General features: G+C 42.4%; 1 protein-coding gene across 3 annotated transcripts in view; it reads left to right on the top strand.

The window, feature by feature from the left end:
* Window positions 1-16,843, top strand: part of ugp2b (UDP-glucose pyrophosphorylase 2b) — a 48,894-nt gene that overhangs the window by 15,264 nt on the left and 16,787 nt on the right. For all 3 annotated transcript variants that reach the window (XM_049599977.1, XM_049599978.1, XM_049599976.1), the window contains exons 4-5: window positions 6,715-6,900; window positions 15,586-15,719. In XM_049599977.1, coding sequence (XP_049455934.1) covers window positions 6,715-6,900; window positions 15,586-15,719 — 320 coding nt within the window. The remainder of the gene's footprint in view (window positions 1-6,714; window positions 6,901-15,585; window positions 15,720-16,843) is intronic.

Below are 16,843 nucleotides of genomic sequence, written 5' to 3'. Positions count from 1 at the left end.
CAGTTATAACAAACAAGATTTGCTGTCCAATAGGATGTCTGCACTTCCTGTTGTGAAATACAACCAAATATTCTGTCAAAAGAAATCTCACAGGTTCAACCAGTTTCACACCTGAGATGTTTCTGCCTGGCATTTGTTGACCATGTTTGATTCTGTCTCACTGACCACTGACAAAACTTCCTCAGTTGCCGGCCTGGCACTGGACTCTGTAACCAAACGCACAAACACAAAGCCTGATCTGTCTTTGCCTCCTCAGTCTGTAGCAAGTGAAGAGTAACTGCATCACTTCCCAATTCTGAGCCACCTCGTTTATTTTTACGAGCTCAGAATCTGGCGAGAGCAAGGGAGGGAGAGGGAGGGAGATGGAGAAGATTAAAGATGGTGAGAGGAGCAGGAAAAGCTGAACGAAGTGCGAAAGGAGGAGGCTTTACAGTGAAATTGAGAGTTACATAAAGAGAGTCGGAGGCAGTGAGAAGATTAGAGCTTTGGAGAGGAAAGTGGCGAGACAAGTATTGAAACAGGGAACATTAAGTGAAATAGAAAATGACAGTGACACACAGTAATGAGATGGAGAAACAGGCTGAGCAGGAGTGAGCGTGAGGGTAAAGATGCATCATTTGGCAGCATCCCAACACAGTGAGTGAGAGTAAAGGAAGCAGCAGAAAGAAAAGTAAACTATAAAAAACTTTAACAACCACTGCCAAAGACAGCTGCTGGATTCAAAATCTTCCTCCAACCAAATTAATAATGCAGGAGCTTTTTAGTCTGTATAGCCAGTTTTGACACAGATTGCCCACTCGTGACTGTGGATAGTGGAGATGACAGGCTGACCTGCCACAGCAATAATTAATTGGTATATTTTGGGCATCTTGATGAGAGAACAGTGGTGACGAAGACACAGGAAGAAGGAGATGGAGCTCTTTTAATGGGCAGCAGATAATATACTCATTGATATTGTTAGTAGACATGTGGATAGTGCCAATTAATATGCTGAATTATGTCCTTGTTACACATACAAACATTTTTTCTAGAGAATCTAGAGATTAGGAGTCTTGCCTATTTTTTCTGTGTCACGTACATGGTTTTCAGTAAAAATAGACTTATAAAATGGTGTTTTGATAATTATATTGACATTACACAACCTTTCATGACATTTTAAATGTCTTTATTGTTGCATTATGTTTTTTTTTTTTTAACTCAACCTTCCTGTTTCCATTTCTGACACAGTTTCTGTCAACAGAATCCCTACATTTGTTAACACCAGGCCTTTTTATTGTGAAATATTTTCCTGACTGTGTTGTTGACAGTGCAGTGGCTTACACCTCTCCATAACTGAGTGGAATACCGGCTTTTAATTGTGGAAATACAGTAGTTATAGCAGCAGGTAGTTCTGCAGCAGCACCACAGCAGCATTCCTCTCTGTGGGAACACAGCACGTGTGCAAGCCACAGCAGTTAAGCAAGGTAACTGTCATGCATTACTCACATTGGGCGTAAGACTCTAGTGCACTTGTTCTATGGGCCCCACAACACGGAAGACCTGGGTGATTTAGTACTCTGGAAATTGAGCCCTTTTGGCTTCATGCAGCGCTGAGCAGCCTTCATAAGAATGCACACTGTATCTAGTTCTCTTTATACATCTATAGGAAATCCAGGTTGTCAAGGTTCAGAAGTACTTAAAACAACCACTATCCTGTGTGCTCTTCATTAACATACATACCATTTCGTTTTCCCTTGTCTGAGGTTTGGAATTAAGGTGTGTCACAATCAGATTAAACATCTGTGTCAAAGGGAGCGCTGGATTTACCTGCTCTGTAGTTCCTACTGAATACTGCCCTGTAATAACCTCGAGAGATCTTCATACTGTTGATACATCTGCTAATACTGTTTACGTTGCTGACGGTAAAATCCTCTCCTGCAGCCACTAAGATGTGCATTATTCTGACATGACAGTTAGTGCTGCAACTTGATGGCAAAGGTGAAGCAGATGGTGAAACTTGGTGAAAATTATAAACTTCTCTTAGTATTTTGGGAGATATAATGGTTCAAGATCAGATGCCCTCCATTTAATATACTGGACAGCTTCTTTTTGCTGTTGTGAGAAACATAATTGACCTGATATTTCTGTAAAATATAATACAAGTTGGGGCATTTAATCCACACTGGCATTTATCATTGTGTATTTGAGTCAAAGCCCTCAGATAAAAGCCAGATGTAACTGGTGGAGCTGTTGGGCCGTGAACCAGATAGAGAGATGTGAAAGTGTGTTGAGATGTTTCACTTCTCTTCTACTGTTGAACTTTGTTTTGCAAGTCTATGAAATTAATAAAACAGATTAATTGTTGAGAAAGAATATCAGAATAGTTGCAGATTGATCTTCTTTCGATCGATTAATAGTCACAGCTCTAAATAAAACGAAATCTTTCATTAGTATCAAATGGTCTGGACCATAGTTCATGAGCTCTGGGTAGTGACTGAAAGAATGAGGTCGCGGATACCAGCAGCTGAAATGAGTTTTCTCTGTGGAGTTGCTGGGCTCAGCCTTAGAGATAAGGTGAGGAGCTCAGACATCCAGAGGGAGTTCGGAGTAGCTGCTGCTCCTTCGCTTCGTAAGGGGTCAGTTGAGGTGGTTCAGGTATCTGATCAGGATGCCTCCTGGGTGCCTCCTGTTAGAGGTGTTCTGGGCACGTCCCACTAGTAGACCCAGAACATGCTGGAGGGACTACATATCTCATTTGGCCTGGGAACGCCTTGGGGTCCCTCAGGAGGAGCTGGAAAGTGTTGCTGGGGAGAGGAACGTCTGGAATACTTTGCTCCTCCTGCTGCCCATGTGACCTGACTTTGGATAAGCGGTTGAAAATGGATGTATGAAAATGATCTGGACTAAATAAGTGAAACACTACTGCACTACAAACACGGCAGTGGTGAACTGTATCAGGTTGTTGTAAGGTGGAATGAGCAGTGAGAGCGTGCAGGATATCTCTACAGTCGATTGCACAATCTTTCTCCTTTCCTCAAGAGAAAAAAAAAAAAAACACTTCTCCTGATATAAGAAACCAATTTTTATTTTTAGATTCTGTGCCAGTTGTTCCTCACGAGATTGAAAAGTGAGACTTCTATCTCACCTAATTCACAGATATATATAAGATTGAACAACTTCAATTTCAGTGCCATTATATGTAATGATGAAAGGAAGACTTCTCTGAGAGTGAAACTCATTTCGTCTGATAGGCAATCAGTGCTCGTTGGAAGTTTTGCAGAGATGTCTGAAGAACATTAAGGATAAACTGTGTTGGATTTGGTCCATGTCACGTCCAGGGAGTAGTGTAATAACTTTCTAACTACTGTTGTTAAGTCAACAACAAGATAAACATGCCACACAGTCCTCTTAGTTACATCAAATCTGTGCTGCTGCTGCACTTAAGTGGAAACAGTGTTTGACTCCAGTCTTGCAGACGTAGTCCCTCCTCCACTGATGCTGATTAACATGTTGTGCAAACCATATTTTAGTTGTATAACATTTTGTATCTGTGTCAATCCAGAACTATAATCCATGGCTGGGCTCTCTTTGCTGTAGAGAAGATGTCCCGTGGGTTTCATCCAGATCTTCACTCACAGCTGACAGCAGCTAGTCAGTCAAAGTGAGAAGCAGAAACAGTACATGGCAGTTTGTGCAAGAACTGATAGCTTAGGAATTAATAGTTTTATCCAGCAGCCCGGTCAAAGAGGTCTTCCCTGCTGGCTGCTGGGTGTTGTGGTAACTTGGTTGGTCTGGCTCTCTCACACAGGCACACACAAGGAAACAAAAAAGCAGCCCCCATCTGTGTTGCCCAGAAAGGGAAATAAACATCTGTGAGTGGAAGCTGTGTAACTCCGGGGGTACAGGGGTAGGATGGGGATCCCAGCTGAAAAACATTTTGCACACATGCCAAAGCCCTCTTCCTTCCCCTTTAAATTCTTGCTTACTCTCTCTTTTATTTCCCAGTACCTGCAAGGATTTGTGTCAGCTAACACTGTAGTGCAGGTTAACAGCAAGGGTTATCAGTCATTTGCATTTCTTTCACGCCAGTCGGATAAAGGTTTACTATACAGGGATTGTCGTGTCCCAGATTGAAAGTCCCAGATTCGCTCTTGTTTTGGAACGAGCTTTGTCTGCTTTGCCTCACTATATTTGCTTTTTTCTAGCACAGTGTCCACAAGCTTTGCAGCTTTCTCTTTGATGTGTGCTGCTACTACTACATGATCGCTGCCTTTTTATGAAGTCCTTACTTCACCGGAGTGCTGTGCCAAGGAAAGCTTAGAATCTCCCATTCATTTTGAAGTCTTGAGTTTGGCATTTTGGCCATCACCATCTTGGATTTTTTCAGAGCCAGAAGTGACCCAAGATGACCATAGTTTGAGAATAGGGTTGACTTGGGGATGAGCAATGGTGGTTGAGTGACTGGAACTATTTAAGGTGACGCCTCGCAGCCTGTCGCTTAAAGTGACTTCACCTTTAATTATGCTTAACTTTTAGCCTTGATAAAATGTAAACAGTCACGAATGGAGAAAATAGCTATAGAGACCAAAGTAATTTTTGTACCGGGCTATAAAACATGTTTATTTCTGCTGTAAAGTTGGGCAGTTTAACATGGGGGTCTGTGGGGATTCACCTTTGGAGCCAGCCTCATGTGGCCATTTGAGAAACTGCAGTTTTTTGCTTCACTTGTCAGGCCCAGAGGTTGCCTCATGCTCTCTGCACATAAATACACCGCCACACTCATAGTCATAAGTAATGATCAAGAGGATTACTTTTTAATAAGTCTATACATTGTTTTTCTTACATTTTCTTACTTTTTTTTTTTTTTACAACTTCTGACCATGAAACATCCTTTGTCCCTCGTGATGATCACCTCCCATCTCTGCAAAGGACAGAGAGTGAGCGGCAGCTGTGTCAAGGTTGTCTGTTTTATTTGTGGCCTCAGCCCCCGTGTGGTGTGACGTGGTGGGGGTGAGGAGTCAGTAGAGAGAGAGAGAGGGTAAACACCACAGGACAGAGTGCCTGTTTCCATCAGGAGCTCTGCTGCATGTCCGCTGTCACTGATTGGTGACTGTGTGCTTTTAGCAGGAAAGGACACAGGATGACCTCCTGGCCTTTTCATTTCCAAACACACACATGTGCACACACGCATACACCATCGAGAATCACTTACATATTTATTGTTGTATCTCGAGACACACAGAGCTGGACTTAAACACTGACACGCTCACTCGCTTCCTAACAACAAAAAGCTGTTGTGACATCTGGTTAGAGTTTGCTGTCCCTGAATGCTTCTGTACATTTGTCGCAGTTTTTTTTTAACTTGATTTTAAAAATTCCCAAAAGAATAAAATTCAGTCACGCTGAATGAAACTTGAGGAGACAAACAACAACTGTGGGGAGGCAGTGATTTTTGTGTCGAAAACAGATCCTGCTGCTGTTTCACTTTTAGTTTGATGATGAAATTTCTGTGAATTTATACAAACCAAGCCCAGTCAAGTCAAGACAGTTTATTTATAGAGCGCCAAATCATAACTAAAATGATCTCAGGACACTTTTTGTATGGAGCAGGTCCAGACTAATTTACAGAGACCCAACTGTTTGCGACATGTGCACGCATGGTAGAAATTCCCACCAAGAGCGAGCACGTACGCAACAGTGGCAAAGTGAAACGCCCTTTAAAGTAGCAGTAACTTTGAGCAGAACTCGAGACAGAGACGGAGAGGAACGGAGAGAGGGCAAAAGACAGGGATAGAGAGAAGGAGGGGGAGAGAGAAAGAGTGATGGAGAGAGAAAAAGGGAGATCCAGAGTGAAAGACACAGAGGGGGAGAGGGAGGGAAAGACAGAGAGGGATACACATAAATACGGGGAAAGAGAAAGGGACAGCGAGACAGAGATGAACAGCAAGAACAATAATAACATTAAGAACTATAACAATTACAGAGATATGACTAATGACAATAACAGCAGCAGTGGGCGTCATGCAGGACCCGAGCAGCAGGAGCAATCACGATCCAGGTGCCAGCACCATCCAAATGAGCCAGTGTCCATGGTTCACAAAACGTTGGCAGTTTGCTCTTTTTAAACGGTCACATCCTCTTTCACATCCTCCCTTCACGCCTTCCTGCCCTGTGGGAGAGAATGAAAAAGTCAATACATAATGTGTGAATACGCTGATGTGAGAACTGTAGTATTGACCTAGTAGCGTGGCCTCACATACACACACACGTAGACACACTCCATACTCCAGTGGTTTTTACTGCCTTGCCACCAGAAGTGCTGAAGACTACATTATGAAACTGGCTGTGTTGTACATTAAATCATCATAATAAATGCTACTATCTGCACCGTTCACACAAAAACATGCCACAAAATATGAGGACAGAACACATGCCACACCTTGCCATGATCCCCAATGTGTTTTTCACCAGAGGCCAGCATAATTCTTTGGTTATTTGCAATGGGAGCGCCATGTATTTACACTACTCCACAAACGCCAGCAGTGTGACGAGGCTCTGAGTGTGAATTCTGCTCTGTGCTCTGTGAGAGTTGAAAAATGTTCAACAGCAGCAATCACTTGCACCAAAAGACAAATAAGAGAAGAAATTATAAGACCTGTAAAGTGGTTGGTTTTGAAAGCACTTCATAGCTACACCTGCTGTTTCCCTGACGCTCTCTCTCTTCCTCTCCTCCAGATCCAGCCCTATGACAAGGTCGCTGGCCGAGGCCTGCCGAACAATGTGGCTGACTGTCTGAACAAGCTGGTGGTGGTGAAGCTGAACGGAGGCCTGGGCACCAGCATGGGATGCAAAGGCCCCAAGAGCCTGATCAGTGTCCGCAACGAGAACACCTTCCTGGACCTCACTGTGCAGCAGATAGAGGTACAGAAACATGATTGTTCAGTAGCTCTGAATTACAGATTTTACTTAGTGAATGCTGTGAAAGACTTGAATAGAGAAAGACCACTGTGACCTGCCGCTGTTCACAAAGAACCGTAACTTTGTGCCATCAGTCATTTTCTTCACTGAGGAGTTTTTTATGATAGCAGAGGTCCTTTATGCCTGATATCAGACAGAACTGTCAACTCGTTACACTCCGTTACCATCTTCAGTCTGGCACTGTGTCCACTCTAACCGATTTCACTGGGGGAGGAGGATTTAATTTTCCCTGACCAATCACTGAGGACCAGTGTAGTCCACACTGATATGAAGCCGTGCCAACATACCTGTTTGCTGAGATTTTAAGAGTGGAGCGGAGCCAAATCAAACTAATTACAATGACAGGTGATATTGAGAAGACATGTTGATTCAGGGCAGCATCTGTCTTGTCTACAGCGTTCACCATTGTTGTTATCACTCCTCACTGGCTCTCGTGGACCGCTTGACTACAGCTCAGCTTCAGTTTGTCAATAGTATTAGTCCCACCTGTGGTGCTGATTGGTTGTCTTTTATTTTTACTTAAGTTGAACACGAGCAGTATTTCCCCTAGCAGTGCCGCTGCGATGAAATCTACTCATACACAGTTAACTCGCTATCCTTGCTTTGAGCAGCCAGAGTCGAGAACGAGCGAGGATTATAAATTGAACACCCCCAGATAAGGGTGCACTGATCGATCGTTATTAGCAGATATTTGTTCTCAATAGTTCGAAGGCTGATCAGAAGAGCAGATGACAAAGAACATGAGAGACGATTTCTCTATGTACCGCTGAAGTAGCTTTACTGGTCTGGCGGTTCTGACAAACTGTAGCTCACACTGACCATTCACTGTTACATTCATGGTTTACTGCTCACCTGCCTGTCCTGAGTGCAGACACACCAACTGTGGCATAACGTGCAATATTCCCACCTTGAACCAGCAGTATTAAAAGGGTTAAAATCACCTTTGGAGAAATGTAACCTGACGTCCCGCTGCGGTGGCCAATCACGTAGTGCCGTCTGTGGGAACAAGTCATACAGGCTCTTTCTGTTATGAATATTATAACGAGCAAAAGAAATAACACCTTGTGTGTACTATCCTACAAATAAGAGAACTCTGTTAGTTTGTGTGTGTGAGCATGTGTGTCTTTTGTGGCAGTAAAGATAGTACAGTTACGCTAATCAACAGCAGTTCAACAGATCTTTTAAGTCAACTTACCAAAGACAAATATTCATGTCGCTCAGATGAGGAGATTGGCTTTCTAGAGTTGGTCTCCACCCTTCACACCTCAACAAATGGGCCATTTAAGTCATACTCCAACACCGCTGCCCGGCTCTGCAGGCTTATCACTACAACAGCTGATTTGGTGTGAATGCAGCCTGATCCTGAGGTTGCCGGCCGCCACAAAAACCTGTATGATGTGGTTATGATGTCTTAATGGGCGGAGCAGAGGAGTAGAAAGGGACGTATTGTTTGATGTAACACTTGTATGATCTGTGAACGGTTGTTTGCCCTGATGTAGTGATGTTTGATTAGTGTGTGTATGTGTGTGTGTCATAGGGGAGCTTTGACTTTTCTTTACCACCCCAAACTCAAAAAGTACAGAAAAATATATCAGAGGATTCAGGGGAAAGAATAACGGCAGCTCTTCTTTTCATAAACAGAAAATCACAAGCATATGTCTTGTTCTTTGTCTTTCTCCCCACGACACGCTGCAGGTGAATCATCCTCCAGGCACAGGCTTCTATTAGTTTATGTATCCGAGGCGCCATGGGAGAGACGTGCGTTTTTTTGGAAAAAGACCTGAAGGTCTTCTGAAAGGAGCTCAGTGTGATGTCTGGGGGGAAGTTGTAGTGAAAGAGGATCTGTTGGTGTGCATGTCCGCAGGTCTGTGGGACTGGCAGGGAGAAGACTGTGTGCTGGAGGGGTTGTGGTTGTTTGCACTTGAACATATTTCAAGACATGACATTAAAATACGGATTCCATACATCAGTATAACAACGAATCCATTGATTCATTTATGTTGGCTCAAACTTAATATATGCTTCACAAATAAAGAAATGAGAACCACAGCATCACGTGCTCAAGCTCACGTTTTGGGGAGTTAAAGTGAGGTTAAAGAAATCTGTCCTGAGTCAGTCAGAGACCATGATGATGCCAGAACTTCGGTGTGTACAGCATTGTGTAATTGAGTTTATGTAGAGGGTGTGTGGCCGCGTGGTATTTGTGTGTGTTTCATAACAGCCTCATGGGACGCCTCTCTCCTCCCGGCACACTGCTCTCTGTGTCCGAGTCACTGCTCTCCATTTTCTGCTCAGGTCTGGTCAGATTACCTCCTGACTGAATTGGCCCATTTAGAAAGAAAGAAAATGGATCCCATAGACACACACCGACCCCCAACTGGGTCTCCTGTGTGAGAACGCCCCTCATGCATATTTATTTAGGAGCATTTTTAGTGCAGAGACCTGTACACACACACTTAGAGCAGATGTGGAAGATTGGACAACACTCAGGTTTATTGGAATGGTGCCACCTGACTGCTGAAGATTTACCACTTTCTTGAGCGACTGTCTCGTTTATACGTGTTAAATTAACAAGTTGAGTCATGGAAGTTTAAAAGAGCGCAGCTCAAAGTTACAAAAACAGTCCAACTGACAGAAACACTTGAAGGGCACAGTCACATTAGTCTGGTGAGACCATCCTGATGACGAATCAGTCTGGCCCCGCTGCTGCCTCAAACACTTTCAGTGGGAGGAAGCACTCGCCGTGACAGACACACGCCTTCAATCAGTAATGAAACAACAATAAACACTGGTTTTGTTCCTGGGAACAATTTAGCCACAAATTTAGTGACTTATTCACACCATCAGGGTAAAAGCAAGAAATGTATTCAAATGCATTTTATTTCATTCCCATGTATGCAGCGCAGAATAAACACAGGCCATGGAGTTTGTCCCCCTCTCTTCTTTTGCATAGCAGCGCTGCCCAGGCACATTGCTGTGCATCCTTCATGACTAAGGGTGCTTTCAGACCTAGAGTTGTCTTGCTTTGGTCTGAATAAGGGACTAATTTTGTTTTGTTTAATTTTGCAAAGCTGTATAATTGTCTAGAGTTGGTTCATGTTCTCACGGCAGCATTTACAAGCGGACCAGATCAAATGCCTTGTGTGAGAAAGCTGCTCTTGATTGGTCAGAATTTCCATGTGGGAAAAATCCAGGAAGTAAACAAAACATTGAAGAAGAGTACACTTGCAAGATAAATGTGACACTTTCTAATGTCACAATGGAGGGACAACTACGCAGGTTGATTTTAGCGCTGCTCATCGTGGACTATATTGCTGTCATTGTTCATTTTAGTCAAACCATACAGTTTGAAAACGAGGCGCGGCTCCAACTAGAAAACAATATTTTGATGCATTGGATGTGCTGAATGTGCATATTAAGGCAGTACAGGAGGAGGTGCACATTAATAATCCTCCAGGACTGTAACATGCTCATGTTTAACCCAAACAATGTGTCATGTGACTGCAGCTGGTTCAGATCCAGGTAGGAACACGTTCTCACCACAGACGAACCGCACTGGAGTTAATTTGTAACCAGACCGAGACCACCTCTTCAAGAAGGTCTCAGTCTGGTTGTTTTGGTGCACACCTGAGTGTGATTGCTGTGTTCACACCTGCCCAAACAAACCTTTGGGCATAGTTCGATTGAACCTAACCAAACAGGGCAGGTGTGAAAGCAGCCTGAGACGCCACTGACAACTGTTTGTTATCGATCTTACGCTCCCAATTTGGACAGGCAGACATCAGAAACGACACGGTTAAGTTGGTTCCAAAAGTCACACAACAGAAACTAGTCAGTAGGATAAGTTAGTACACCATTATCTGTATCTGTATCTATTCAACCAACTAAATTATCTGTACTTGGAATAGGCAGGGTTTGTGCTGGAAGTGGGTGGAATTTAAATCAAAAGTAGGTTGGGCCTACTCAGAAGCTGTTATTTGAGGCCTTTTATAGCAATAAAAACTAGGGAAAAAAGTTTAAAAAGATGCAATAATAAGGTGCAAATTCTACATAAAGTGACTTAAAGATCCAGTAGATGCACCTTACTGCACAATAGCACTGGCTGTTTGGTCAAACTGGGCAACTTGTCAGGGGCGGTTTGCTTTCACAGTCACTGTCATCCCTCCTCTCCATACACCCACTGTCAACATGCTATTAAGCACGTTAGTGGGATTTTAATTTGTTTGCAGTATAATGTGTGTGAGCACTAGGGGTGTTCACAGTGGTCTTTAACATCCTGAAGTGACACAACAGTTTTACAGAAAGGTGTGGGGAATTATACACAGTCACGCACAGTTTGCCGATTCGTTTAACTCTCGTAAAGGAGAGGTCAGTGTTCGTTTGCATAAAACATAAATCCGGCCGACACCCATCTGCATTTATTACCGGAAAAAAAGAGCTGGAGTTTAGTAAAGTGTAATCACTCCTTGTTTTCTGCCACAGGCTGGAAATTCAACTCTTTAGCAACTTCCTCACGTCAGCTTCACCCTGCTGATTCATATCCCATTTCTCATTCTCCTCCCTTACTCATTTTAATTTTCTCTTATCTTGGTAGGTAGAAAAAAAGAAATGCTTCCATTTCTCCTCAGGTGTTTTTTCCTCTTTTTGTATTCATCCTAATCACACAATCAAGTTTTGGAAATATTGTCTCTTGAGCTGTTGTTCTTAGTATTCATTACGTGTTATATTGATGCAGGGAGGTGTGTTTTGTTGCTGCTGTGATGTCAGCTAATCTCATTCCTTTAAAAAAGAAGCCCAAGTACTTGAACTGTCACCGAAATTTATGTTTAAAGATTCTCAAACACAGCAAAAAAAGGTTTTTAGTTGTAGACATTCAACTTTAGCTGTTTTTTAAATCATTTTTATTGCACTGAAAACAAAAATATCTTAAATATCTCCACACAAAAAGAAAGAAACAGCAGCATATACTGTTTAAATCTGCATGAATGTATACATACCTGCATACACAACTGCACTTACAGATACATATGCATATACATTCATATGTTACAGTATATGTGTATATACATATGCATATACTGTACATACACACCTGCATTCACACATATGTCCTGCTTTCTATATACTCCTGTATTCCAATGTTGTATAGCAGTTCTAATTAATTTATCTTCAATATAATCTGTACAAAATGAGCTTCTTAATTATGGCAAAAAAATCTTCATTCATTCATTCATTCATCTTCTAACCGCTTCATCCTCTTGAGGGTCGCGGGGGGGCTGGAGCCTATCTCAGCTGACATCGGGTGAGAGGCAGGGTACACCCTGGACAGGTTGCCAGACTATCGCAGGGCTGACACACATAGAGACAAACAACCATTCACGCTCACATTCACACCTACGGACAATTTAGAGTCACCAATTAACCTAGTCCCCAACCTGCATGCCTTTAGACTGTGGGAGGAAGCCAGAGTGCCCGGAGAGAACCCACGCTGACACAGGGAGAACATGCAAACTCCGCACAGAAAGGCTCCCACACCCGGGATCGAACCGGCAACCCTCTTGCTGTGAGGCGAGAGTGCTTACCAACTAATCAAGATTATTTAACACGATCACTCAGGGACTTTGGTAACGCCATGCATTTACTGAGCCCCTAAAAAAAACCTGTATTTTTAACAGTGAATTTTCTTGATCTTTAAATGTATTTCAACTGAAAACAATAAAATAAACACAATGTAAATAATTAAAATAAATAATATTTAAACATTCAAACTTAAATACAGCACAAGAGGAGAGGGAGAGACCTTGTGCTTTTGGGGAAAGAGCATTGGACTGTGATTACTCTAAGCATACATAGAAAATGAATTACAGTATATATGAAACGTTTCCTGGCTTTTTTTCTGGTCTGAATAAGTCGCTAAATTTGCTATGCCCAGTCTAGGGGTGTCTGAGACACAACATGAAAGGCCCCATCTTCCCCAAGTCCCAAGTAGCCACAAACGTGTGGAACGATCAATAATGTGAATTTATTATAATAATTAAATAACGGAGTTGAGTGAAATGATAACGTCAGGGTGGACTAAGGCCAAAATAACAAACAAAACAATCCTGTCCAGGGAGTAAGTAAATAACCTAATCAAAGAATAAGAAACAAATGACATAAAGCTTACCTCCCTAACTAAATAAACAGGAGAAAAGTGTTACTAACGAAACTGGCAGTCCACCCCTACTATACATCAGTCTATACAATAATACAACACCACAATGTGTGGCCGGTTGGGAGAGGAGGAAGGTGAGGAATGCCTGTTAGCTCGCCAGCAACCGCCATCTTGGCCCTTTAAAAATCGAATGCCCTCGGCTGCAGCCAATCACAAACGAGGACCTAAACAATCCGCCAATCACCGCCACTGCACGGAAACACAAACTTACAGAAATGACAACAACAGTTGTAACATGCGAGTCACTTTTTAGAAATAAAGTCACTAAGAGGATCTGAAAAGTCTAAATCTAGTGAGAAAGTTGCAAAGTTGGCAACACTGAACACACTGCTGTGATGGAAATAGCATCCTGGAAACTGGATTGTGAAATGAAACACTGCGCAATAATCATTTCATCTTGATCATTTTGTTTTCATGATAGTTGGAAGCCAAAATTCTAATTTAAAATTACCTTTGCTTAATTGCCCAGCACTTAAACAAAGTCCTATTATCTCTTGTTGCATTTCCTTACGATAGTACATCGATATCAATAGCATAGCATTAATGCACCACCACACCTTTTTAAGTATATTTTTGGACTTTCTTGGCATTACCTAAACATATGCACAAATGTTTACTCAAATCCTTGACATCCTTACCAAACATAGCACCTTTAACTTTGTTATCCCCTCTGTAACTGCTGTGACCTATTTCCTGTCTGCTGCTGTGTTGCTGCACAAGATGCTGCTGCTCAGTAATTCTTCACTGGATAAATTATGCTAACGGTTGCTGACATTTCCTGTATGTAGTTTGTGTTTGTTTTTATGCCTCCACTGACAACCGCCATTATGTTTTTTGGGTTATCCTTCCATCTGTAGGAGATATCTTAAGAATGCCTTCAGGGAATTTCTTCAGATTTGTCACAAATGTCTGAGCTGATTAGAGATTCCTGGTCAAAGCTCATTGTCACTGTGACCTCACGTCTCATTCTCATGAATGCGACATCTCAGAAATGCCTGGAGGGAATTTCATTACATCTGGCACAAACATCCACATGGACTCAAGAGTGAACTGATTCAATTTTGGTGGTCAAAGGTAAAGGTCAGTGTGACCTCACTTCGCCACAGCTCAAGAATCCATACAACTAACAGACAAATAGCCCCTCCTCTCTCCACCAGCACTAATGTTACCATGTTACCAGCCAATTAGCTGGGGGAGCTAAACATAGGGCACACGTCGAATCTTCTACGTCATCAGCCTGATTTGAATAAAATTTCCCAGAACATTGAGATGCGGTGGAAATGCAAACCACACAGATTACCAGGATTTATTTTACCCAGAAATAGAAGTTCCTGGAAATGTTGGTGGAATGGAAATATCTAACAGGATAAAATGATGAAGTGATGACATTTGAAAAATGAAATGAAAATTTTTTGATTTACTCGCATTTATCGCACTTGATCTTTTTGACAAGCTCGTCACACCAGTTATGTTTTACACATGTGAAGCGTGGAGGTTTGAAAGAATAGATATATTGGAAAGACTACATCTAAAATTTCTAAAATATATCCTACAAGTTAAAATGACAACCTGCAGGGGCGTTGGTGGCTTAGTGGATAGAGCAGGCGCCCCATGTGAAAGGCTATTGCCACAGCGGCCTGGGTTCGACTCCAGCCTTTGGCCCTTTGCTGCATGTCATTCCCTTTCTCTCTCTCCCTTTCTGTCCTATGGATTAAAGGCAAAAATGCCCAAAAAAATATAATATAATATGCTCTATGGTGAGTTAGGAAGATATCGCTCTGCATTGCAGTTAAAAAGAGAATTACTGGCTACTGAGAGAGGCTGATAGACTGTAAAGAAACTAAACTTAGTTGAATAGTGTCCAACTATTTGCTCAGCCTGCATAATTTGGGTGTATATGTGTCACTGTGGGTATTGTGGGTTAAGCAGATATTGGATGAATGAGCTTGTCGTACCTCTGGTAACATCATCAACTGGTTAAAACTAACTGTTGAACCGAGGCTAAAAGATCAGTTAAGTGGCAAAGTGAGCCTAAAAGTAGAACATCATGTGATATATATGTCAAAATTAAACAAGGGTTTAAACTAGAGAAGTATCTGTTGCATGAAAACCAAAAGTACAGACAGGCTTTTAATTTAGTAACCAAAATCAGAATTCCTAAAGTCAGATACTGGTCTGATACTGAATTGGTGACACTAGTCTTAGGTGTCCATCTTTAAGCTGTGTTGATCTTATGCACTGCAGGGGTGAAGAGCATCCACGTTCCGCCACATACCTTTTATTGAATACCTTGAAGGCCTGCATATACAGTATTATATGTGTCTGGGGAGACATGAATGTAAACTGTAACTTGTCTGGTCGGCGGAGGCAAACAACCCCGAGGTGGTAATTCTAGTTTCTTTGTTGCCCCGCAGCACCTGAACAAGACGTACGACACAGACGTGCCGCTGGTCCTCATGAACTCCTTCAACACAGACGAAGACACAAAGAAGATCCTGCAGAAGTACACACACCACCGCGTCAAGATACACACCTTCAACCAGAGCAGGTGAGACAGTGTGCTCAGAGTAAATGTCAAGTTGAGACACAGTGGGCGCAGAGCAAATACTCCTGATAGACGGTTATAGTCATCGACACTGAGGGGACCCTGAGGTTATTTTACTGTCAAACCAGATATTAAACTGAAAAGTAGATGGAAATTAAATCCAAAATTCAAGAAAACATTAAATCCATGTCATTACTGGCAGATTTCGACACTTTTAACACAGCTGGCAGCATTGAACCCAAACATACGGAATGAACTCTGAATAATGAGCCAGTGTGTATTCAGTGTCTGAGTAGCCAGTGGGCAGTCCCGTGCTGTGTGCTGCTGATCTGTCAGAAACACAGCAGCATCCAGACAGGAAATGTCATGTAATGTATGGAGAGAGCCGTTAATATTTAATGACGTAGTGTCTCCAATTTGTCAGTCAAGTGGAACTTGCTTTTTACTGTTTCCCTCTGAATTATTCAGAGCACTTGTATGTTCCATGTGCCCGAAGGAGTGTAGTACAAAGCAGTTTTCAGCAGCGATGGTGGCAGCGGTGGTGGTGGGGGAAGATACTGTCGCACCATGATTTAATGTGAGCACAGGGAAAGTGGTAGAAGAGTTGAAATGTCACTCAGTAGGAAAACAAAAGGAAGTCTGCGATGTGAGAGTAATTTATAAAAGGCCAATTAAATTCACCTGCTCATCACACTATCTGCAACAATTTGCTTTATCACTCAGACAAATTCGAAAAGACGATTTTATTATTTTGGTGCCCAAATTAAATCCTCTGGTTCCCAAAGTGATGAGCAGAATGAATAAACAGTCTCAGGGCCCTGACACACTAAACTGATGGTCGACCCGTGGTGAATGTCAGGCCGTTGGTGAGCGTCTACCCCATTATTAATGGCAGTGTTTCTCGCACCGTTGGCACTAGTTGGCCCTTGTCTGCTTTTTTGCAGCCAATACAGCTTGTTGAATCTGTGTCGCAGACAGCAAAGCTCATCAGTGAGTGAAATTACTTTGTGGCACTTCAGCTCAGGGCACGAGAAGAGGAATAGAAGTGAGGGAATTACTTCTTATATAAGGCAAGATTTGCTTTTTAGTCATTGAGCTCTTTAGCAGAAACAGTTTGTAATTGTTTG

The sequence above is a fragment of the Epinephelus fuscoguttatus genome, linkage group LG16 (assembly GCF_011397635.1).
Source record: "Epinephelus fuscoguttatus linkage group LG16, E.fuscoguttatus.final_Chr_v1".
NCBI lineage: Eukaryota > Metazoa > Chordata > Actinopteri > Perciformes > Serranidae > Epinephelus > Epinephelus fuscoguttatus.
Note: the sequence above shows the minus strand (reverse complement) of the source record. Positions and strands in the feature narration are given on the sequence as shown.